The sequence below is a fragment of the Globicephala melas genome, chromosome 1 (assembly GCF_963455315.2).
Source record: "Globicephala melas chromosome 1, mGloMel1.2, whole genome shotgun sequence".
NCBI classification, from domain to species: domain Eukaryota; kingdom Metazoa; phylum Chordata; class Mammalia; order Artiodactyla; family Delphinidae; genus Globicephala; species Globicephala melas.
Window position 1 is genome coordinate 55,663,698 of NC_083314.1, and position 23,676 is coordinate 55,687,373.

General features: G+C 38.9%; 2 protein-coding genes across 16 annotated transcripts in view; one reads left to right on the top strand and one right to left on the bottom strand.

Annotated features, from left to right (window-relative positions):
* The window catches only part of CENPL (centromere protein L), a 50,836-nt gene that overhangs the window by 10,517 nt on the left and 16,643 nt on the right, over window positions 1–23,676 (top strand). For 9 of the 15 annotated variants that reach the window (XM_060296214.2, XM_060296204.2, XM_060296218.2 and 6 more), the window contains 4 exons: window positions 1,127–2,312; window positions 11,110–11,230; window positions 19,967–21,586; window positions 22,064–23,671. The gene's annotated coding sequence lies outside the window, so the exon portion shown is untranslated. Of the gene's footprint in view, window positions 1–1,126; window positions 2,313–11,109; window positions 11,231–12,010; window positions 12,168–19,966; window positions 21,587–22,063; window positions 23,672–23,676 lie in introns of all 15 variants that reach the window. The other 6 variants (XM_060296170.2, XM_060296176.2, XM_060296183.2 and 3 more) reach the window with 6 other exon arrangements.
* On the bottom strand, window positions 7–22,933 carry DARS2 (aspartyl-tRNA synthetase 2, mitochondrial). The gene is made up of 17 exons (XM_030875445.2): window positions 22,226–22,933; window positions 21,468–21,567; window positions 20,262–20,328; window positions 18,014–18,115; window positions 17,522–17,617; window positions 16,005–16,128; window positions 15,368–15,414; window positions 14,596–14,702; window positions 13,724–13,793; window positions 12,651–12,830; window positions 11,099–11,206; window positions 9,481–9,543; window positions 8,457–8,609; window positions 5,900–6,118; window positions 5,586–5,696; window positions 3,270–3,345; window positions 7–1,969 (listed from the first exon to the last, which is right to left on the bottom strand). The coding sequence occupies exons 1-17, from the start codon at window positions 22,344–22,346 to the stop codon at window positions 1,755–1,757; spliced, it is 1,959 nt and encodes a 652-aa protein (XP_030731305.1). The 5' UTR covers window positions 22,347–22,933; the 3' UTR covers window positions 7–1,754.

Below are 23,676 nucleotides of genomic sequence, written 5' to 3' on the forward strand. Positions count from 1 at the left end.
GTGACATTTCCCTGGATTTCAGAAAAAGCTTTTCTTTTTCCTGACAGGCAGGACTGAAGAAAAGCTGAGTGATGCCCAAAGTGACTAGGTCTCTGTGATGCCAACACGAGATTGTATGACATCTGGGGACTTGGGGCCTTTGGTGTCTGTAGCCTAGAAAATAGTCTCTGGATTTTGGGTATCTTCTGTAACTCTCATTTCCAGGATAGAAAGACAATATTTTGGTCAGAATTAGGTTCTAAACAGTTAATAGTAAATTTATTATATTTAGAAACTAGGTAATGCAGATGTGGGGTAAATGAATGTAAAGTTGCATTTTCTTTCCTAATAAAGGGCATCTCTAGAAATTCCCTCCACTGAGAAAGGGTAGGCAGAGTTGGATGCCTTTCTCACCATAAGAACTCTGCCAGCAAGAATTTTCTGGCTCCAGAGTACATCCACAAATGGGGAGAGACTGGGTTAAAGGACAAACTTTTGGGAAAAGCTCCACTTAATGGCATCAGTGAAGGGCACACTCTTCACAGCCTATTGAGCATAACAAATTAGACCTGGAAGCAAAGCTGATTTTATTTTCAAACAGAAAGATTGTAGTATCAAACTGCTTACAGCACTGAGAAAAATAGGCTGGAATATAAGACTGATATTTGGTGTAAATTGTAAATCAAAAGAATGTCAAGGCAAAAGTGAAGATAAAGTAGAAAAGAACAATGTCATTAATCAAGGCCTTATTCCCATTTTATAACTGCTAATTAATTATAAGCCTTTATTTGTGTCAACAGAACGTGTAAGAAAATCACGATGAGTTTCAGTGTTCACTTTTCTACATTTGAGGTTGGTTTAAGGTCAATTAATATTTTCAGTTACTTATAATTGAGGGAAAGTGTTATTCAGGGATTAATGATTATTTTAAAAAATAGAAATATAAGCAGAATACTGATTAATGAAATTACTGTTTTCCTTTTACCACAGATGTCATTTTGTTTAACCTTAAACTATAAAATACATAGATATATCTGTATACTGTTTACAGATGGATAATAATATCACCATCTTACATTTAAGTAATGCTTTAAAGTTTTTCAAAGCATTTTTACTCACACTATCTTCCACATATATTATCTCCTAGGATTCTGGCAAGAAGAGGCCAGTGAGGGAGCCAGGGCAAGTACTGCTTACATTTCACACATGCAGGAAGGGACGCTAAGAGAGGTTTATACAACTTGCAAGGTAAAGCACTGATTAAGATCTTGTGACTTTTATTTCAGTGATTTTTTACGTTATATCATGTTGCTTCTCACTATATTATGTTGATAGCTGAAGTGTCATTATCCAGCTTCCTTTATAGGATTCTCTTGATGAGGCTGGTTGAACTGACCCCTCCATCAATGGACCAGTCTAAAGGGGCAAGAATCTTCCCACATTTCACATATGGTTTGATTACCTCTGTCCTAAGAGAACAATCTACTATCGGGGTATGAAAAACATGATTAGAAAACACTATGCCATTATGTTACTCTGTCAAAAAGCCATGTTTCACACCTCTCCAAGTAAAAAGAAACTTCAAAAAAGTCCCAAATAAAATAATCCTAATAATGCATGCTCTCGTTAAAATTGGATACCTTTTGTCTGTTTCTTCATTGAGGTGAAGAATGTTGCCTGGATTCCTTCCATTTAAAAACTTGAAGTCAGATCTGTGGCTGAACTCCAGATCTGATTTTAGCCTTGGGGAAGCAAAGAGGACAAAACTCAAAAGCTCAACTTTCTGGATGGCATGGATGATTCAATGAACTCTTTTTTGTTTCTGAGTCTGTTGGCCAGGAGACCTGGATATGATAGGGCTTCAGTTCCTCAGGCGGGATAGAATCTGGGGCATTGCTCATAAGGTCATGCCCCTGGAAAGATTTGGGGAAGGCTATGACATCTCTGATGCTTGGCGCTCCAGTGACAAGGCACATCAGTCTGTCTAACCCTGTAAAATACAAAGTTAATAGATGAGAATGTAACCTAAGGTTGGGGGTGACTTAATTTTTCTATAAAGGTTGTAGAAAACTTTTAAGTAAGAACCTTTAATAAGTTGCAGCTAAGCATAGTTCCCTGCCTTTTTAGAGAACTTTTGTTTGTATGAGAGGTTTCTTTTATCTCATTCCAGAAAAGTGCTCAGGACTAATATTCACATGCTACTGGGATTAATAGTCACAGCAATTAATGAGTCCTGAGCAAGGGCTTACTGAAGGTTGAACAAAATTAAGTGCTGTGCAGGGGACTCCAAAAACACAGAAGGAAGTCCCTATTGTTGAGAGCCTACAATCTAGGTAAGCTACCTAGAACTTCTCACATTCTTCCTTGTTTGATAAAACAAGCAGTGTGAGCAACCAAGGCCATCAGAAAGGCACTGGCTCTCATTAGTTATCTATTTTATACATAGTAGTGTATATATGTCAATCCCAGTCTCCCAATTCATCCCACCCTCCCCTTCCCCCTTGGTATCCATACGTTTGTTCTCTACGTCTGTGTCTGTATTTCTGCCTTGCAAATAAGTTCATCTGTATCATTTTTCTAGTTTCCACATAAGAACCTACTGTACAGCACAGGGAACTCTACTCAATGCTCTGTGGTAATCTAAATAGAAAGGAAATCTAAAAAAGAGGAGATATATGTATATACATAGCTGATTCACTTTGCTGTATAGCAGAAACAAACACAACATTGTAAAGCAACTATACTCCAATAAAAGTTAATTAAAAAAAAAAGGCACTGGCATATTCCTACTTTCGCACAAGCTGAATACTGTGGAGCAGTACTTTTCACACTCTTATGAATTTGTCTGTGAGCCTCCAGGGATTTGAGCAATGTTGACTTAAGACTGTAGTTTCATTCTATTAAAAATCTTTCAAATGCAAATTATCAGTTAAGTTTTATCTTTATTAATGGTTAAATATATTTTTAAAGTATATCATCAGGGAATTCCCTGGTGGTCCAGTGGTTAGGACTCGGTGCTTTCACTGCTGAGGGCCCGGGTTCAATCCCTGGTTGGGGAACTAAGATCCTACAAGCCACATGGTGTGGCCAAAAAAAAAAAAAAAGTCATCAAAATGAAAAACACCAAATTAAATTCTTTAGAACCCTTGGGCTCACCCCCTACCCTCTTTACTCCTCCACTCCCCCTAACCTCACCCTTTCCCCATAAGCTGAGCGTCCAAATTTGACACTTAGAGCTACAGAATTAAATACAGAATTAAATTTAGCTTGTAAAAGGACAGATTGTTTACCTATGGCAATTCCTCCATGAGGGGGCGCCCCATAATCTAAAGCCTGGAGCAGATGGGAGAGCAATTTCACGTCTTCCTGAAATTCAAAAGATAATTCAATTTAAATACACACTGAGGGTCCACTAGGTGCCACACAATACAATTAGTTGCTAAAGGGAAAATAAAAGTTGAGTTAAAAAAGTACCTTAAGAGGTTTACAGTTTAGCAAGAGAATATGACAAGTCACTGATACTACAACATGCAGGGAAATGTCTGGGGCTCAGTAAATGCAGCTATTATTATGCTGGTAATGCAGACAGGGTAAGACCAATTAAGGACATGGAGATGTGGCCTCAGAAAGGTAGGATGAAAGAAGGAACAGGATCTGTCAGAGGGACCAAGAGGAGAGAACGTTATTAGAAGGGCAACAATGCTGATGCTGCCAGAAGGTGGGATGGCGTGTGGGCCAACAACAGACCGCTGGATTTGGTGACTGTGCAAGTTACTTTTGTGAGGCAATGCCTGTAGAAATGTTGAAAATGTGTCTGAAATGGTTCCCTAACCAGTCTACAGATCACAATCAAGTGGCAAGCTTTTAAGAAACAAATGCCCAAGCTTCACATCTAGAGCTTTTTATTTAATTGGTCTGGTAAGGAGCAGTGAGTGTATTTTTTGTTTGTTTTTAATGCTTTCCAGGTGATTCTGTTCTAATGTGCAGAAGGGCTGAGAAACACTGGTGGGTAGGGAAGAAGTGGAAGCAATGTATTCTCACTGACATTTTGAGAAGCTTGAAAGGAATGAAAAAAATAGGCTGGGAAACACTAGGGGCTTTGGCTTAAGAGGAGAAAAGTCAAGGGAGTTTGCAATGTTTTTAAAGCTAAAGGGGGAATTTGGTGTAGAGTTCTCCAATCCTATTCTTAGAAATAAAGTTCCTGGGACTTACCTGGTGGCGCAGTGGTTAAGAATCCACCTGCCAATGCAGGGGACATGGGTTTGAGCCCTGGTCCGGGAAGATCCCACATGCCACGGAGCAACTAAGCCCATGTGCCACAACTACTGAGCCTGCGTCTAGAGCTCGCGAGTCACAAATACTGAGCCCATGAGCCACAACTACTGAGCCCGTAAGCCACAACTACTGAAGCCTGCGTGCCTAGAGTCGTGCTCCACAACAAGAGAAGCCATGGCAATGAGAAGCCCGTGCACAGCAACAAAGACCCAACGCAGCCAAAATAAATAAATAAAATAAATAAATTTATATAAAAAAAAAGAAATAAAGTTCCTCTATCCCACCTCACCCCTGTTAGTTAATCCCACAAAATGATCTTTTAGGATCAGACTCTTGGACATTTGCCTTCCTAAAATCTATCCTAGCCTCCTAAAGAGTCATCAACAAACTGCAGATTCTTAGGCTTGCATCTATAGAGACTCTTCTTTTGAAAATTCTGACTAACCCACTCTCTGTCATTAAAATCTACCCCCACCTCAAATACTAAGTGACATAAAATCCTTTCAAACCTTTCTCTCTTTCTCTAGCATTATCAACATTTTCAGTCATTTCAGACTGCATCCTTTTTTGAGCAGTGCAGTGGTTAGGAGTTTAGGAGCTTGGGTTCAAGAACCAACCTGCCTGGATTCGAATCCTGGCTCAGCTTCTGTGCTGTGTGACTTTGGGCAAATTAATTCATCTGCCTCAGTTTCTTACCTTTAAAATGAGTAGAATAAAGGTCTTAATTTAAAAAGTAACTGTGAGGGACTTCCCTGGTGGCGCAGTAGTTAAGAATCCACCTGCCAATGCAGGGGACATGGGTTTGAGCCCTGGTCTGGGAAGATCCCACATGCCACGGAGCAACTAAGCCCATGTGCCACAACTACTGAGCCTGCGTCTAGAGCTCGCGAACCACAACTACTGAGCCTGTGCTCTAGAGCCCACGAGCCACAACTACTGAAGCCCACGTGCCTAGAGCCCGTGCTCTGCAACAAGAGAAACCACCGCAACGAGAAAACCGTGCACCGCAGCGAAAAGTAGCCCCCGCTCACCACAACTAGAGAAAGCCCATGCGCAGCAACAAAGACCCAGTGCAGCCAAAAATAAATTAAAAAAAAAAAAAGTAACTGTGAGGATTAAATGTGTCCATGTGTATAAGGTACCTAGTGCCTGGCATATAGTAGTCACTAAAAAATACATATTATTATTTATTTTTCAAAGTCTAACACTAAAGGTAGAGAAATAAGCAGATACTATTCTATATCTAGTGAATCCTCCATTCATAACAAATTTTAACAAAACAGACAAATATTACAGTTTTTTACAAAGGCCAAGTTAGAAGATGATGTTACCTTTAGTACTGTTGCCAGGATGTAATGCTGCAGCTCTGCATCATGAATTCGGATAGAACCACCTCCTATCTCACTGCCATTTAAAACCAAGTCATAGTGTTGGCTACGGACCTAGAAGATTCAAAGAGCCTCTATGTTAGAGAAAATCTCTGGTTTTCTGTTCTGTACGTTGAAGACCCTGTAGCTACTTAGATACAATGGCTTAAACCCAGCAATTTCTACTGGGGCTTCTAGAACTGAGTCAGACTATGAAACCTGAAGTTCTTTGCCTTGTTTCCATATTTCCTTTTAACTTGGAAGTATAGATATGTTACCTTTTGGGGCTCAGTGTAAAGATGGTGGATGTCACTGGGGTGGGGAGCAGTAAACGGGTGATGGGCTGTCTCCAGCTCTTCGGGATTTTCCTCCTTGGGAAAGAAGAGGGGGAAATCCACAACCCAAAGGAAAGAGAACAGAGCTGGGTCACGAAGCGCCACTCCTCTTGCTTCTAGAAGGTCAGCACACTCCAGTCGTAATTTTCCCAACAAAGAGCACTGCAAACAGAAGATACGAACGTTGAGCTAACTGCTGTGACAGAGTAGGCAGAAAATGACACAACATGGATTCTAAAGCCAGGCCTTTCTCTGAGAAAGGATTAGCCAATTTACAGATGAGATGCTCTTAGCCTCTCAGGAGAGAAAGATCTGAGGATGATCTGACTGCGACATGGTTGAGAATCGTCAGACTCAGCCGACTTGGTGAGTATCTGCCAACACAGTGACTGAGAACACAGGTATCAGAGCTTGATTAACCTGGGTCTGTATCTCACTTTGGCGACTAACTTCTCTGCACCTTTTTCCATAGTAAAATGGAGATAGAAATATCTACTCCAAAGACTGTTGTGAAGATCAAGTCAGATAAGGTCTCTAATACGAACCAGCTATTATGATTATTATTTCCTTACTGTTCCTGAAGGGTTGTGGTGAGGAACTGATGAGAGCCTGGAACACACTTAATGTTCAATAATGTTGGCTGTTATTAGACAGACAGTATGGATTAGAGGTTACATTAAGAAGGTGACTTCTGGACCTGGACTTTGTGGGTTAGAAACCTGGCTCCTCTCCTCTACCTCCTAGCTGTGTGAGTGTGAACAAATTCTCAACCTCTGTGCCTCAGTTTTCTTATCTTTTAAAATGGTAACAGTATCAATACTTCTCTCAATAGGGTTGGCATGAGGATTAAGTTAGTTAATATACACCAAGTACTTGCAATAGTTGTGGCCAAACAGAGAGTGCTGTGATAAGTGCTAATGGTGACAGGCAGGGCATCCCTGAGAAAGGGCAATTAGTCAGAACAGGAGACATGCCTGCAGACATGCACAGGGTGTCACTCTGTAGCCTATTCTATCTGACACTTAGATATCCACAAAGGGCACCTTCACTGTGACATCTTCAGAATGCTAATGTTATTCCTCGTAAATCTGCTTTCTAGCATTCTCTCAAGGAAGTCCCAATAGAAATTAGAGTGATGCCTTTCTGGGAAGAGAACAGGAGCAGTTTTAGTTCATGCCAGGGGAAAGTTTAATAGCCAAATGAATTTGCAGCAGGATTTTTAATACAAAATCCCAAATTCTTTTTTAAGAAATGCATTGACAATAAAATTTGTAATTAACTGGTGCATCCCCCAGCAAATTTAACAGTACTGGCTTATGGCTGGTATTAAAAACTAATGTTGATAAATGAATTAATTAAAAAAAAAAAGACTGTAGGGAATTCCCTGGTAGTCCAGTGGTTAGGACTCCATGCTTCACTTCCGAGGGCCCAGGTTCAATCCCTGGTCGGGGAACTAAAATCCCACAAGCTGCGTGGTGTGGCCAAAAAAAAAAAAGAAGGGTGTAATATCAAGAAAAGTTGTAATTACATAGCTTTCCTCACTCTACTATTGCAGGGAAAGGTAAGGACAGTGGATTATATTTAGCTTTGTAGCCGAACTCTGAAACTTTTCCTTTGGAAGATATAATGATAAATAGGCACAGTGCAAATATAAATTAGAAGAATGAACTTGATAAAGTACTAATCAGACACTATAAGGATATCATATTATACTGTAGTGTAAGGATGAATATTTATTTATTTATTTATTTTTGGCTGCGCCCCATGGCTTGCAGGATCTTAGTTCCCCAACCAGGAACTGAACCTGGGCCCCGGCAGTGAAAGTGCTGAGTCCTAACCACTGGACTGCCAGGGAATTCCCAAGGATGAATTTTTATCATGTTTGATCTTTACAGTATATTTTCAATATTCATGTTTGAGTTTTATACCACACTTTGTATATTTTATAATGATCTCTAAAGTTAAATCCATTGTTCCATAAGTCTCCTGAAGAATGGTGATTTAGCCAGTGCATGGCAGCCTGCACCACCTCCCAGCTGCTGCTCCTGAGGAAAAAGGGTACTGCCTCAACCAAGTAGGGCCAGGGGTGTCTGCCAGCCCAGTAGCCCTCCAGCAGTCTGATCTGTCCCTCCACATTTTCAGGAATGCATTATGTACAAAAGTTTGGGACAACCAACTTTTCTTAATCTGTAAAACTTCAAAAATGAAAATATTTTTTCACAGTTGTACAACAAATACCAATAGCTCTTTACCTAAGTGGCTTTCCTAGAGCCAGATCTAATCGCTGTGAGCAATGCCAATGTAGGCTGTTAGCTGATGAAAAAAACTCTAGTTTTTATACAGTGCATTTTATTACAGTGCCAAAAGACATAAAAACTCACGCAGAGCAGCTCCAATTTATGAAATTAACAGTCAATTTCAAATATGTACTGTACACACAGGAGAAGAGAGGCATCATTCAGCATCAACAGCACAGATGCCAGGAGGTAATGTTGCTTACTGCTTTCTTATGCTCTCCGGCAGTTAGCAGGACCACATCCTCCTCTTGGGTCTCCAACAGTCTGATTAGTCCCAAGCCTTGCTCCTCCATTATGAACTTAGCAACTGGAGAATTCCAGTTGTTATTGGTTTTCAAGAATATAGGTAAGACTTCCTGTGACAAAGAAAAAGACTTATACATTTTTCAAAAAGCAGGGTTGATTTATTTTTCCTGGAGTACAAAGATTTCTGGTTTCCAAAAGAAAATGAACGTACATGAGATTATCTCTATTCCCTCCCTAAAGCCCTTCAAAACGATACTAAAGGAATCTAAAAATTAATCTCACCAAAATGAAAAAAAAAAAAAAGGAATGAAGGGTGAGAAGGGATATCAGAGCGAAGAGATTTCTGAAAATTTTTGGCAGGTTGCAGGCGAGTGGAATAGGAATGACCAAAGCAGCAAGATGCAGGAAGCTCTGGCCTAGAGAACAATGGAGCAGCTTCAGCACAGGAAGGAAATGAAAATATGACTATTTTTAAAGTTAGTGACTCCAAAATGGCTGAGGTAATTTATACTTCCAGTGACAGTGTAAGAATGCCCATTCCCTGCTCCTCCTCCATATTTTGGTGCTACTGTTCACCAAGCCAAGAACACAAAGTGTATCTGTCAAAGGAAAGGTATACTCATAATTCTAAAAAGGGTATGGGAAGAACAATGAATACTGTCTTTCTTTCATACCTGCCATGCTTTCATTTAAACCTTGGGCACATGGGGCTCTATTTAATTTTCCCAACTGCATTAAAGTACCAGTGTTTATTTTAAAAGGCTATGGTTGGACTTTCACATTCTGATTAATGGTGAATTCAACTAAGTTTAAGTTTTGGAGTTATACCCAGGGGAAAGATTAACTTTAAAAATAAAAAGAAGAAAAGTAGAATGATCTGAAATAACAAGCCCATCAAAACTAATGATAGCATAAGAGCTCAAGCAATTAACAGTTAAAAATATAGAATCCCTAAAAGAAAGGAAAAAACCTGCTCCTTACCTGATTAAAATGGTCAGCTGCAAATTTTCTAATGGACTCAATGTCTTTCCTTTTTAAGTATTTCTGATGAAAGAAAAAGTAAACTCATCAGTATGACACTTAGCTTCACAAACATGTTTATGAAATGAAATGGGAAACAAGTATTTTGTGTTTTTCCATCACAATAATAAGATTCAATAAAGATTTAATTTCTGTTGTCAAATGACAAATTTTTTTTTTTTTTTTTTTTGCGGTACGCGGGCCTTTCACTGTTGTGACCTCTCCCATTGCAGAGCACAGGCTCCAGCCCATGCAGGCTCAGCGGCCATGGCTCACGGGTCTGGCCGCTCCGCGGCATGTGGGATCTTCCCGGACCGGGGCACGAACCCGTGTCCCCTGCATCGGCAGGCAGACTCTCAACCACTGCGCCACCAGGGAAGCCCTCAAATGACAAAATTTTAAGGCTTGTTACAGGGTGTATTTTTTTTTTTCTAATTATGCAGGTCTTATTGGAAATAGCTGTGAATGTATTCCACAGAAGACTGTGTATCTATAATATGTTCAAAATGAATCTTTGCAACTGAATTGTGAAGGATCAGTAAAATCAATAAGAGGATTCAGAATTTGATTATTTCAAGTCTCTTAAAATTCTTTATATCTTACTTTTCTAAATTATCTCAATGTGTTTCTAAGTGAGACATTATGGCTATCATCATCACTAATATTCATGGAGCACTTAATTAGCTATGGGAGATATAAAAAAGGTGAAAACATGGTTCATGACCCTGCAGTCCTTATAATCTACTTGGGAAAGAACTGGACATACTCCAATTGGGGTAAATAATAATAACAAGCAATATATGTTATACCGAGCTTACCCAAACACATTCAATATTTCTGGACTAGAATACAGACACCAAATTACTTTCCACTGAACATATGAAGTGAAAAAAAAAGTAATGAGACTGAATTCTTCTCCCCATTTTAAATATACTAATATGCTATGTATCCAACTGAATCGCCTTTCAAAACAGTAATCTTATTCAAAATACTTTTAGAACTCTTCTTAAATTATTTTCAAAGCAGGTTTACTAACTACAGAAAATAGACATGCCCCATTACTTAAGAGTCCATGCTTACCCAACCCAACCCAACCATTCTTTCTGTCTCCTACCCTCATTTCCCTTCCTTTTGATTTTCATAGCTCCACCTCCTTTCTCTTCCCATTATTAATGCAATAGACCCCAGAGCGTCAGAAGACCAAGAACCAACACGCAAGGGCTATGCTGGAGCTGATATGGGGCTGGGAGCTGTTGGACAAACTGAGGCTGGAGACAGAATAGGAATACTATTTTATACTCATCACTGGTGGAAATAAACCCAAATGAAGTACAGGAGAACTTTACAGCATTATTTAAAAGGAAAAATAGAAGCTCTAGATCTCGAAAGTGTAAACTCATATTCATAAAGTTTTATCATTTTCTACTTATAGTTTTAGAGACACTATTAGACTTTATATGAAAAATACATTTTTATTTAAAGAGAATTTTTCTTTCTAAAGTTTAAATGTACCAATTTTGAACATATTTACTTCCCAAATATACATTTTAAAGAAAATATAGAATTGTGCTCCACTTACTTCTCCTTCAGGGATACATATGGCTTTGATGGTTCCTTGGGGTTTACTAAGCGCATCTTGAAGAAATCCAACCTCTGTGTTTCTGAACATATCACTGATATCTACAATCTGGAAAGTGGATAACAGAAAAAGGTAATTAAACGTGAAGTAATGTTTATCTCAAAACCTTTTTTATTTTTATTTTTTTTTCAAAACCTTTTTTAAAAAACTAAATTTATTTATTTATTTTTAGCCGCATTTGGCTCTTCGTCGCTGCACGCGGGCTTTCTCTAGTTGCGGCGAGCAGGGGCTACTCTTCATTGTGGTGCATGGGCTTCTCATTGCGGTGGCTTCTCTTGTGGCTCGCGGGCTCTAGAGCGCTGGTTCAGTAGTTGTGGCTTGCGGGCTCTTGAGTGCAGGCTCAGCTGTGGTGCACAGGCTTAGTTGCTCCGCGTCATGTGGGATCTTCCCAGACCAGGGATCGAACCCGTGTCCCCTGCATTGGCAGGTGGATTCCCAACCACCGCGCCACCAGGGAAGTCCCTCAAAACCTTTTACAAACAATATTTTAAAGAGGAAAGTAGATCTTGTTAATGTTTATAGAGCGCATTCATAGAGTGTTTACCATGGGCTGGGCACCATGACAAGTGTTAATGTACTAATTATTCATTAGTAATAATTCATTTCATCTGCACAACAAGAGTATGAGGCAGGCCCTCTTATTATCCCCATTTAATAGATGAGAAAACCAAGGCACAGAGAAAGAAATGACTTGCCCAAGATAACACAGCTAGTAAGTGGCAGAGCCAGAATTTAACTTAAGTAGTCTGACTTAAGAACCACCATTTCATATTACAAGAGAAGAAACATGGAGTAGTCAAGCTGGCTGCTGTAAATAGGCTTTTTTGTGTGCTATGTTTTTTTCATTCTGAGAATTGAGCACTGCCTATTCGTGGACCAAGCAGAACTCGGTTTCTAAGGAATCTGCACTGAGAACTGAGATATAGAAATGTCACCAGCTTACAGTGATGAAGGGCTGTTGCTGTCTAAGAGCAAATAATAAGAGGCCTGCTAAGGAAAGCTGCTCTGTGTAAGTTCTACTGTACCCTTAGTTAAATATGTGTAGATCTTAACAATGTGAATAAACGTTTCCATATGTTTGAGCTCTTTATAGACCAGGGAAAAAGGATAAATGACTCTTAATCATTTGCCTTCCAAGTGCCATTTTAGCTTAAGAAAAATTCAAGAGGAAAGAACAGGTTTTTTGTTTTTTTCCTTTCAAGTTACCATTCATATCCATGTAACTAATAACTTGTCAGTAATAAAAACGTTATAGCAAGAACGTTGCTCTTGGAAATGAATCTTGGAACACAGTAGATAGAGAAAAGGTACTGTAATGCTAACATGCTATTATTCTCTCCTGCTATAGCTGGGTAACAACAAAAGTAACAAGCTAAGGTAACAACAAAAAATATGATATAACAGTGTGTGTGACTGGTTGTAAACATCAAAATAGTTCAAAAGACTATAGGACTATTCGAGGGCAGAGTCTTGGAAAAGTGAAGAAAAGTACCTTCATCCCAAAGCGAGTGTCAGGTTTATCAGTTCCATAGGTGGCCAACGCCTCAGCAAAAGTCATAGAAGGAAAAGGAACCACCACAGGATCTCTGTCACTGGGCCATGAATACTGGAGCAAACCCTCAATTAGACTCTGGATGCCAGTCTGTTCTACAAAGGACATCTCTATGTCAATCTGAAACCAAAACAACATATGGAAACTAATTTGAAGAGCCACAATATTAGTATATACATACATATTTATATATTTCTCTTGTTTCAAATTACCATTGGATTCTGTTCTTAATACATGGGGAAGCAGGTTAAATATTACTGTACATCTAATGCTTTACATACATCAAACTGTTAGTTCCCACAACTATCTCATGGCTTAAGGCTCAGAGAGGCTAAGTGACTTGCCTGATGATGTACAGTTACATTACATTTGATCTTAGGTTTGTCCAACTCCAAATCTTATGGTTTTTGTGCTGATTACTGATTTCTGTACCATACTAATTAATATGATATCATACAGAAACTAAATCATAATAGTTTTGATGACGCTGACCAGATAAATAGATTAAATATCAACATACAGAATTGTCTGTTTTAGTGCACAAGAGATTTTTTTTTTTTTTGCGGTACGCGGGCCTCTCACTGCTGTGGCCTCTCCCGTTGCGGAGCACAGGCTCCGGACGCACAGGTTCAGCGGCCATGGCTCACGGGCCCAGCCGCTCCGCGGCATGTGGGATCTTCCCGGACCGGGGCACAAACCCGTGTCCCCTGCATCAGCAGGCGGACTCTCAACCACTGCGCCACCAGGGAAGCCCACAAGAGATTTTTTTAAAGAACTTTGTCATATCATGACCATTAAAACACTGTAGGAATCTGTCATTCCTTAGTTTATGACCATATTCTTTATAAATGGATCAAAAATTAAATAACTAATGCCTCAACTGTAGGTTAGTTTAATTAAATATCTGATAGATAAAATGTAATGAGAAATATATATAATTTCTATCCTGGTTTTGACATTCTTGGCTGTAGCAAGGCTGAATCAGTAAGACATGAGTGAATATAACTTAGTACCTGAGTAAATTCGGGCTGTCTGTCTGGTCTTGATCCTTCATCTCGATAACATCGGGCAACCTGAAAATATCTACAAATGGAAAATAGTGTTAATTGAGTCAGGATTCTAGAAACACACACACACTTTCCCCCAAAAGTTCCTGGCAATGCAGGGTACAAAATAATAATGATACTAAAAGGGCATAAGAGATTTTAAAATTCTTTATGATGCTCTAATCTAGTCAGATACATAGTTGACCCATGAGAAGTTAACTGCTCAATATATTGTCTTACAAATATACAATGGCACCTTTGGATATTCATATATTAGACTGACATGCAAGGCAGTCCATGCTTCTTTATACACACTTTTTTGCTTCAGCCAAACTGAAATACTCACTGCTCCATGAATACACTTGAGCTTTCCTGTGCTATGCCATTCCAACTCTCATCTTCATCTGCTGAAATGCAGCTCTGTCCCAGAAGGCCTAGTTCCCAAAGTTTTTAATGATATTTCCCAAAACAATATAATTTCAAACTTCTTAATACAACTAATTTGCAACGCTCAACATACTTATTTTTGGTTTACATCACAGTTGATTTTAATATCCTATTTTGTCTTACTAGATTCATTAGCTCCTTGAGAGCAAAACCTATTCTTTTTTGTTTTTAACCCCCTACCCCATCTACTAGCATAGAGCTTTGTACACGATGGTCACCCAATAAATCTTTACATAATGACTACACATTTTTAGGGTATTTTACAAGTATTTTCCAAACTCTCATACATTTTCAAACCTTCTTTTAAGAGATTAGACAATTTTGTGTTTCCTTTTCCCCTTTCTTCCCCCTCTTTTCCTTTTCTGACCAGTACTATCATAAAGAAAGCTCACCTGTCTAAACCACCAACCATCAGAAGCTGCTTAAACTGCTGAGGACTCTGAGGGAGAGAATAAAACTTTCCAGGTTCCCTGGATGGTATTACAAACTCTTTTGCACCCTTTGAATGAGAGAGAGGGAGAGCAGAGATATTATTAAAAAGCAAATTCAAGAACTGGCAGAAGTCAATACTTCAGTTCATCAATGAAATCAACTAAAGAGCAAGGTTCCCACAATGACAGATCATTTCTTGCTCATCCTTTAGTCCCCAAAAGGCTTGCACATAGTAGGCTTTAAATATTTGTATACAGCAAGTATTAAATGTATGCTTGTTGAAATGAATGCCCAATCCTGTTACTAGCTAAAAAGGATTTTGTGCGTCAATTCCTATTCAAGTAATTCCTAACTGCTTTTCTAAATTTAAACTATAATTTTATAAGTCCAGAGACTGTATAAATATCAGTGTTTGAAAATGTCAGTTCTTAATGAACAACGGATTTATTTTTATTTATTTATTTTTCAATGGATTTATTTTTAATGAACCAATTCATTATTGATTTGTAGCTATAAACCTCAATAGAAAGAAAATGATGTAGGATTAAAGGATTCTGACTAAAAGTACTGACCCATATAATTTGCTCAACTCTTAAAATACCTAGTTAGTGTGAACATCCTAAGGCAGTAAAATAAATAAAAGAAATAGAACTAAGGGAATATAAAAGCAAGTGGTCCAGTTTCATAACTAACAGGACATTATTAGTAGGCTGATTTAAGGAATATACATACCCCTGGAGTCCTTTTAAATAATGTTGGTGTTTCTATATCCACAAACCCTAAAAAGAGAGAAATATCGGAATTTAATAGATGGGAATTTACCAAATATGATGTCTACAATACAGTCCAACAAATCTGAGGCTACCCTTTAATTAGGAATTTTGACTGAAATAAGCTATGAAGCATATTGATTCTGGTTTCTACAAACTCAAGAGGGAAGCTGAAGATTTTCATAAAATCCTATTCTGTTCATAAAGCTGGTAATTTTGTAATGAAATAATTCTGTTTGATAGATTCTGTGTACTGAACTGTTATGGTTTTCCTTGTGTTCTGCTAGTGTAGCAAAAATAACACAAATATAGTAGAAAAAAACCCAGGACTGACTGAAGAGTCTAGTTTCATTCACATGACATTTTTGAGCTCCCAACAAATGATGTACAAGCATGATAAAGAATTAAGAAAACTTACAGATAACAACCAAAGGGCTGGTCCACCTTCAACAGTGATGGTAAATACTTAGACAACATTAACAGGCACTATCACCTTTAAAAGGCTGTATTTATGACCCAGTAGGGAACTAAATTATGTTTTATGTTACTAAATTATGTTCTAGGATAAAACACATGGAAATTACTGTTTCTTCCCTTACCATGTAGATTACAGAGATATTCCCGCATTTTCATGACCATCTGGGACCTCAGTCGCAGGTTATACTGCATTTGGACACCACGCAAATCTAAGTAGCGATACCGCAAACGAAGAGCCTCTGTTTTCTAAACAAATTTAAAGCTTTTTATGTTTAAATATTTTTCAAATATTAAAAAGATATTAACTTTAGATACAGATTGTGAATTTTTAAGAACTTTAGCTCTATCTTTAGCTTCCACCATTTGTGCACACACACCACCATCCTTAATTCCTATGACTTCTAGGCTTGTTACTAGCATAGATTTTACATTTTTCAGTGAACCACACTTCATTGACTGAAATTTGCCTACCTTACTAAACATTTATTCATTCTTTTTTTTCCACCTTTTTTCTTTTTGACCACGTGGCTTGCGGGGTCTCAGTTCCCCGGCCAGGGATTGAACCCGGGCCATGGCCATGAAAGCCTGGAATCCTAACCACTAGGCCACTAGGCCACCAGGGAACTCCCTACCCATTCATTTTTAAGCCTGGAGTTTAATCCTGAAAAAAAAAATGTAAAGATTTCAAAGATCATTAGAAAATATATACCAGGGCCAAAAACAGCCACGACTTTATGACCTGGATGGGACGACAAGTTTAAGAAATGCAAGCGAACAGCAGACGAATCTCTACAGCTGTACTAGTAGGAACACAGTGATAAGGTCTGCTTATTTTCAAGGCTGGAATTCTCTGCATCCCTCCTGTGCTGACAACCTTTTCCCCTGGAATAGTTTATTTCTTTGATACTAGAAATAGAAATAGAAGAACTACCTGTCATTTCTCTTTCTAAAAGCTTAGAGCTGGTGGAAAACTGCATATTTCCTTTTTTTCCCCACAACAAGGTCAACTCTGTAATTATACTGCTTTTTCTAATTAAAATATTAAGTACTGGGAACTCAATTGTAAGACTAAGTGGCCATGCAATTAAAAAAATCCTTTATAGATTAGTTTATAAATTAGGTATATATAAGTCTACAACTGTAGACAGTTGTGACAAAGCTGAAAATTAGCTGGGCTTACATATCCAGTGTTGTCTAGCTTCCTCAAAGAACATCCTAAATTACAGTAATCATTTATATGCCTTATAAACATTTTATCACTGTTAGAGGCTTAAACTTAATATATGCAGGATCTCCTATGCCATGTGGCCATTTCTAAGGTAAACATAAATTTCCTCTCAAAATGTAAAACCATAGCAACAAAATGGAACAAATAACACCTAAGTCTCAAAGACAACCTTGTTTCCAGCTGTCTGAAAAAACATTCTAGGTGTTCAGGAGCTGCAACAGCTTAAAGAACTGTTGATATTTAAGAACAGTTCACCAGGAAATTGTAAAACTAACAGAATAATTCATGATATAGCTATAACACGCTTAATTTTGTAGAAGTTAAACTTTTTCTTTAAAAAACTCTGAAAACACTTTACTGGTTATCAACATTTTCTAGATACTCTATTTTATTAGTAACAGAGGACGGCACCTTCACGAAGTCCTTAATTTCAAAGGGCAGCTTCTTGCAGGAATTCAGAAGTTTAGCTGTTTTAACTTTGATTTCAATCTCACCTGTTGGCATTTTCTTAAAGAGAGAAAGAGAGAAAAGACCTATTTTAAAAATCACTCATCAGGACATGTACACAGTGAATATTTATAAAACACAAGCATTTATTTACATATGTAAAACACGGGGTGCTTATAGTGTATAGTCTAAAACATAAATGTCTGTGTACGACTTTGACATTCTTATGTATATCTGTGGTTGATGAGCTCATTACCAAATGTCTTAACATGCATATTTACATAGGTGTTTACGTTTGCAGTGAAGATTTTAAAATCTGTAGGTTCATTTGTAGAACCTGCAGAGCTTTAGTGCTGGATATCTAATAGATACTCAGTCGCTGTTGCCTGAATGTGTTGACAGACAGTGCCCATGTACACAGGTAAAATTTAAATAGACAGTTTCTAAATTACTAACTGGATTCTCTTGTCCTGGAGGTCGAGAAATTACTGTGCCAGACACTTGCACCACAGATTCCATGGGGGCTTCACATAAAATCTTCTTCACAGAAGCAGCCGACTACAGAATAAGAGGGGAAAATAGTTCCAACAAATAAATGAACTTAAAGGACTCTGCAGCAACTGTAGATTATGGCTTAGAAAAATGTTAATACTCATAGCTTAATTGCAATAAATACTGGGGCTTCTCTTAATGACTTTATTAAAGAATTTGGTAAACTGCATCCCCATTTTGACTCCGTATAATACAGCAAGTAAAACTATTAGTTAAGAATTAAAATTTTTTTTCCTTAAAGGAAAATAAGGAGAAGAATGATTAATGCAAACAATTCCCACATACTTTAAAGGCAACTGTCTCCAGGATTAGCCTTAGGGGCAGTTAAATCCAAGAGCAATAATGGAGTCCAAAGTGAAGGAGTTCTCCTGGGTTAGCTATGCTCATCTCTGCATCCTGATCCCTGAAAGATAACCCATGGCTCTTTACTTACTTCAAACATTAAAAGCAGAGTAAATCTTATTTTTCTCAGGTGTACAAACATTTGTAAATATTACCAAAATAGAAACCAGTGACGTTCAGCAACATGATGAGAGTACTTTATTTTATCTGAATTTAATGGTAATTATTTTTTGAGCAGGTAGTACCTTCACATGGCTCAAATTCAAAGAGTATAAACAGATCTACAGTGAAAAGTCTCTCTCCAGCTCCTTAATTCCCCTCCCCAGAGATACCCAATGTTATGTGTCCTTCCAGGGACAGTTCATAACATACACACACATATACATGCCCTTTTTAGTACAGATAATATCACTCTACATGCTCTTCTGTATCCTGTTTTTATATCTAACAATATACCTTGGATTTTTTCCCATATTAGTACATAATAAGCTTCTTCAGTCTTTTCCATAGCTGTAAGGATGTACATTATTTTTTACACCAGTCTCTTATTGGGGAACATCTAGATTGTTCTTTATTTTTCAAAAAAATTATTTATTTATTTATTTATTTATTTTTGGCTGTGTTGGGTCTTTGTTGCTGCACGCGGGCTTTCTCTAGTTGCGGCGAGTGGGGGCTACTCTTCGTTGCAATGCACGGGCTTCTCATTGCAGTGGCTTCTCTCATTGTGGAGTACGGGCTCCAGATGCGCGGGCTTCAGTACTTGCGGCACACGGGCTCTCAGTAGTTGTGGCTCATGGGCTCTAGAGCACAGGCTCAGTAGTTGTGGCACACGAGCTTAGTTGCTCCGCAGCATGTGGGATTTTCCCGGACCAGGGATCGAACCCGTGTCCCTTGCATTGGCAGGCAGATTCTCAACTACTGCGCCACTGGAGAAGCCCTAGATTGTTCTTTCGATTAAAAATATTTCAGCAGTGAATAACCTTGTATTTGTGTCATTTTGCATCTATGTAAGTCTACGTGTAAGATAGCTTTAAGATCATTGACTACAAGTGGAATGAATGGTTCAAAGGATATATGCATTTATAATTTTGATATTGCCATCCATAGAGCTAGTGCCAAGTTATACTCCCTCCAGGAATGTATGAGCACTTGTTTCCCCAAACACAGTGTGTTCTCAATCCAGTGCATAAAAAATAACAATTCTGTGTAGCTTTAATTCATATTTCTCTGCCTATGAGTGAAGTTGGGCATATTTTCATGTCTACAGACATATAGAAAAATAGCCATTTATATTTTTTTTCTATAAATTTTATGTTCATATTCAGCACTGGTATTTTTTTAAAAAATTTTAATTGATTTGTAGTAGCCTTTTAGATATTAGAGAAATTAGCCCTTTGTCTGTGACATGAATTGCACATAGTTTTTCGCAGTTTGTCATCTGTTTTAATGTGGCTTATGGTAGTTTTAATTTTCATTAACAATAAACTTTTTTTTTTTTTTTTTTCGCGATACTAGGGCCTCTCACTGTTGTGGCCTCTCCCGTTGCGGAGCACAGGCTTCGGACGCGCAGGCTCAGCAGCCATGGCTCACAGGCCCAGCCTCTCCACGGCATGTGGGATCTTCCCGGATCGGGGCACAAACCCGTGTCCCCTGCATCGGCAGGCGGACTCTCAACCACTGCGCCACCAGGGAAGCCCATAACAATAAACTTCTTAATTTGAAACCTCAAACATACTTATCCAACATGCTTCATTTATTCTAACCACAGCATCAAAGAGGCTTGGAGATAACAGGAGGAAACTTCTATTACCTCATCCTGAGGAATGATAACTTGAACAAGCCCATGGAAATCTCTTAGGACCAGGAAGATGTTTTGCCTGATTAATGAAGAAAGTGAACATATTAGGATAAAATCTTTGAGACCAAAATTTAAGCAGGCAAAACAAATAAAAAACCCATGCAATTTCACATGTTGCTTTTTTATAATAATATGCATTCATAGTTATATTTGTGTAATTATCTTGTAGCTTATTAATGAAAAACTTTTTCGTTTACAATTTCAACTTTTAGTAGCTATATGTACAGCTTACTAATGCTATCCAGATGGCTTATTAATGAAAAGGCAGATTTTAAAACTTAGAAAATTTTATTGGCTTAAGTCTTTATAAGAAATTTGAATTAAAATTGGAAACTTTCCATATATTAAAATCCAAAGGTAAGATTTTAGCATATTAGAGACATCTGATTGGTCATTTTTTAAAATACGGCAATAAAAAATCTCTTATTTTCCTAAAAATAAGATGTAATCTAAAATTTTCTAGAAGAGGTCCAGTACTAACTTAATACCTCTATAAGCCATCAAAAGGTCCCCCAAATCCCAATATTTTAGCATTCAACCAACATTTCTCATACAGTTCTTAGTACCAAGAAGAGGTACAGAAAGCCTCCTCAAATTTTCCTTCAGGAGATAAAATTCACCAAATGTATGGGTCAAATATCCACCCATTTGGGACATATTCTTTAGGAAAATCACTCAATCTATGTATTTTGGATCTCTTCATTGTGAATTAATGTTCCATTCAGGTATGTTCTGGAATATAGAGATGAACAACAACAATAATATGTCCTCTAACATTAAGGAATCATTGTTCATGTTTTTAGACTTTTTCTCTACCTAAATTTAGCAAAAACTATGCTTTTTTATGCTATGGAAGCTTACCAGCTTACCCAATTACTGGTCCTAGGCACTCTTCAATCTTAGTAAACCTAGGGACATTTCTGTCCCTTGGTGGATCATACTTATTATACCGTTCAACAGATGTTACTAGTACTTACTGGGAGTGACACTATTTGAGTCTTTCAAAACAAAAACAAAACTGAAAATTCAATGACTTCTGAGACTCCTACAGGAGTTGCAAAGCTTTTATGCTTCTGACTGGTTAAAAATTAATAGCAGTTTAAAATTGCCTTAGGAAAACCACCATCATGCATACGTAAAACACCTGCCTCTATCTACCTTCGGTACTGAATCCATCCACACAAGGTGACTTCTTGGCCTAAGTGAGAAGAACGCAACTCTCCACACGTGTTGGTCCGGGCAACAAAACTACTGAGTTCTTAAAGAAACGAAAAAAAGTAAGATTAAAAATATATCATTTGCACATTGTTTGAGGATAGACTCTCAAATCATACCATCTTTTTTCATATCAATGGATGAAATTTATAAAGTTGAAGACTGTAATCAATCACTATTAAATTTACCTGCAAATGTGTCAAAAGCCATGTGAATAACTATCTTAATGTAAATTTTTGCCTTGTGTTAAGAATATAAATATTTTTGATCACCCAGCATCTGCATTAACCTAAAACGCACTGTTCTTAATAGTGCACATTTCTTCCCCAAATGAAATAGGATCTTGGGAATTTCATAAATCTGACGGTGCAGTAACTGGTTGTAGTATGAATCTAGAGTGAAATAGTCACTTGTACATTTGAAAACTCTATTTAAAGTATTCTCAAGTATGAAAGAATTTTTTAGGCTTCTTATTCACAGCATGAGCTTAATGAATAGCCTATTCATGTGGTTACTTTTCTGCTCTTTTTAAATTCCAGGGAGAAAACTACATTATAAGAAATGAAAAGGGTGAATGATGTGCTTCTACACATAAAGCTATGCAGTCGAGACTAGGGGAAAAATGGAATAAGCACTCTTGCTGCAGAGAAAAGGAGGAAGGGCTGGGCTGTTCAGAGGACAAACCTCTTCACTACATTCACCTGGAATTCTCCTCTGTGAACTCAGTACCAGACTTCGGGAGAAAGAACCCCAGATCAGCTGTGTGGTCCTTCTAGTGGGTCTGGATAAACCCCTGTACAGCCGACTTAACCAACAGAACATGTTAGAGCCGCAGGATGGCGAGACGCTCAGGAATCTCACGCAGCAGGTGTTGGATGGCGGTCAAAAGTCAGTTTTGGAAATACACACAAATCCCTTAAAATGTTAGGAGTTCCCACTCTCTTATATTTAAGCCCTTGTCCGCTGAACATTCAAGAGCTCGTGTCGGCAAACTAGATAAATCTGCAGTCTTTGGGGCCTTTGGGGAAGTTGGGTAGGGGAAGGGCCTTTTAAAATCTTTGTCCCCTCTCAACGCATCCGTTTCACTTCTATTAACAAACAAAGCTTCGGCCTGAAGTGACAAGCGTACGATTCCATAGAGCAGCCAAGGCGGGACACCGCGGCCACGCAGAGGCAACACGGGGCCGGTCAGCAGGCGCACGCCCTTCCCATCCTTCCACGCTTCCTCGAAGGTTCCCGCGGGCAGAACCGGAAAACAGGGAGGAAAATCAGCCCCGCGTTTCAAATCTCCCAAACCTGGTGGCCGACCTTGGGTCTTCAGAAGGAGGAATGAAAGCAAATCCAAAATGTTTCTAGGGCCCGAAACCACACACAGATCGCCGCTGGGAGCCAAGCTGTCCTTTACCCACCCCACGAACAACCAAGATTACGGTGGAGGGAGTCAACCAATCAGAACAGAGGGAGTGCCGCCATCTTTACTACGGGCGGAAGTTTGAAGGACCGCTGAGCACCGGTAGAAAAGCGCGGAAGATGAACACCCCGCGATTAGGAAAGTAGACTTTAATGGTTAGAGCGCTCCCGTGCCCTCAGTTAAAATGGCAACCTTAGTTGCTTCACTGACTTGGAATCGGCGCCATGGAGGCGTCCAGCGTCCTGCCGCAGAGCGAGTCGGGAAACGATTTTAAACTGAGGAGGCGGCTGAACGCAAAGTTGCTGCTTCTCAACGGCGGGATTTTTGGAGCCGGCGTTGGCCCCTGAGGCCTCAGGTGGAGAGGGGCGCGTTGGGACACACTGTCCCTTGCCCTTTCCCTCCGTGGGCTGAAGCAGACTCCGCAGGAGCGAGGGTCGCGGAGCTGGGTGGCTGAGTCAGCGGAAATGTCCTTCCCGGCGTGAAGTGTCGGGCTCGGCTGGCGCCTGCGGGAGCGGAGGTCTCCTTACTGGGCCCGTTTGCGTCCGTCGTGAACCCAGCTGTGGTGGAGCGAGAGGGAATTTGGGAGCGCCAGGGTTTCCTCCGGACTTAACCCTTCGCTGTCATTTTGGCGGCTGTTTTACTTCAGGGGATTTCAGTTTCGACGTAGTTTTGGATCCAGACTTGAAGAATGATTCGTGAAGGGAATGGTTGACAGCGTCATCACGGCATTTTATTGGTAAG

Bases quoted from the DNA above. Each gene is read 5' to 3' on its own strand.
- DARS2 (XM_030875445.2), bottom strand. From the start codon at position 22,346: ATGTTCTGTTGGTTAAGTCGGCTGTACAGGGGTTTATCCAGACCCACT. The intron at 18,116-20,261 runs GTAATAGAAGTT...CTTATTCTGTAG, and splicing joins TTATCATTCCTCAGGATGAG to TCGGCTGCTTCTGTGAAGAA. The intron at 5,697-5,899 runs GTAACATATCTA...TGAATCTTCTAG, and splicing joins TTTACACTGAGCCCCAAAAG to GTCCGTAGCCAACACTATGA.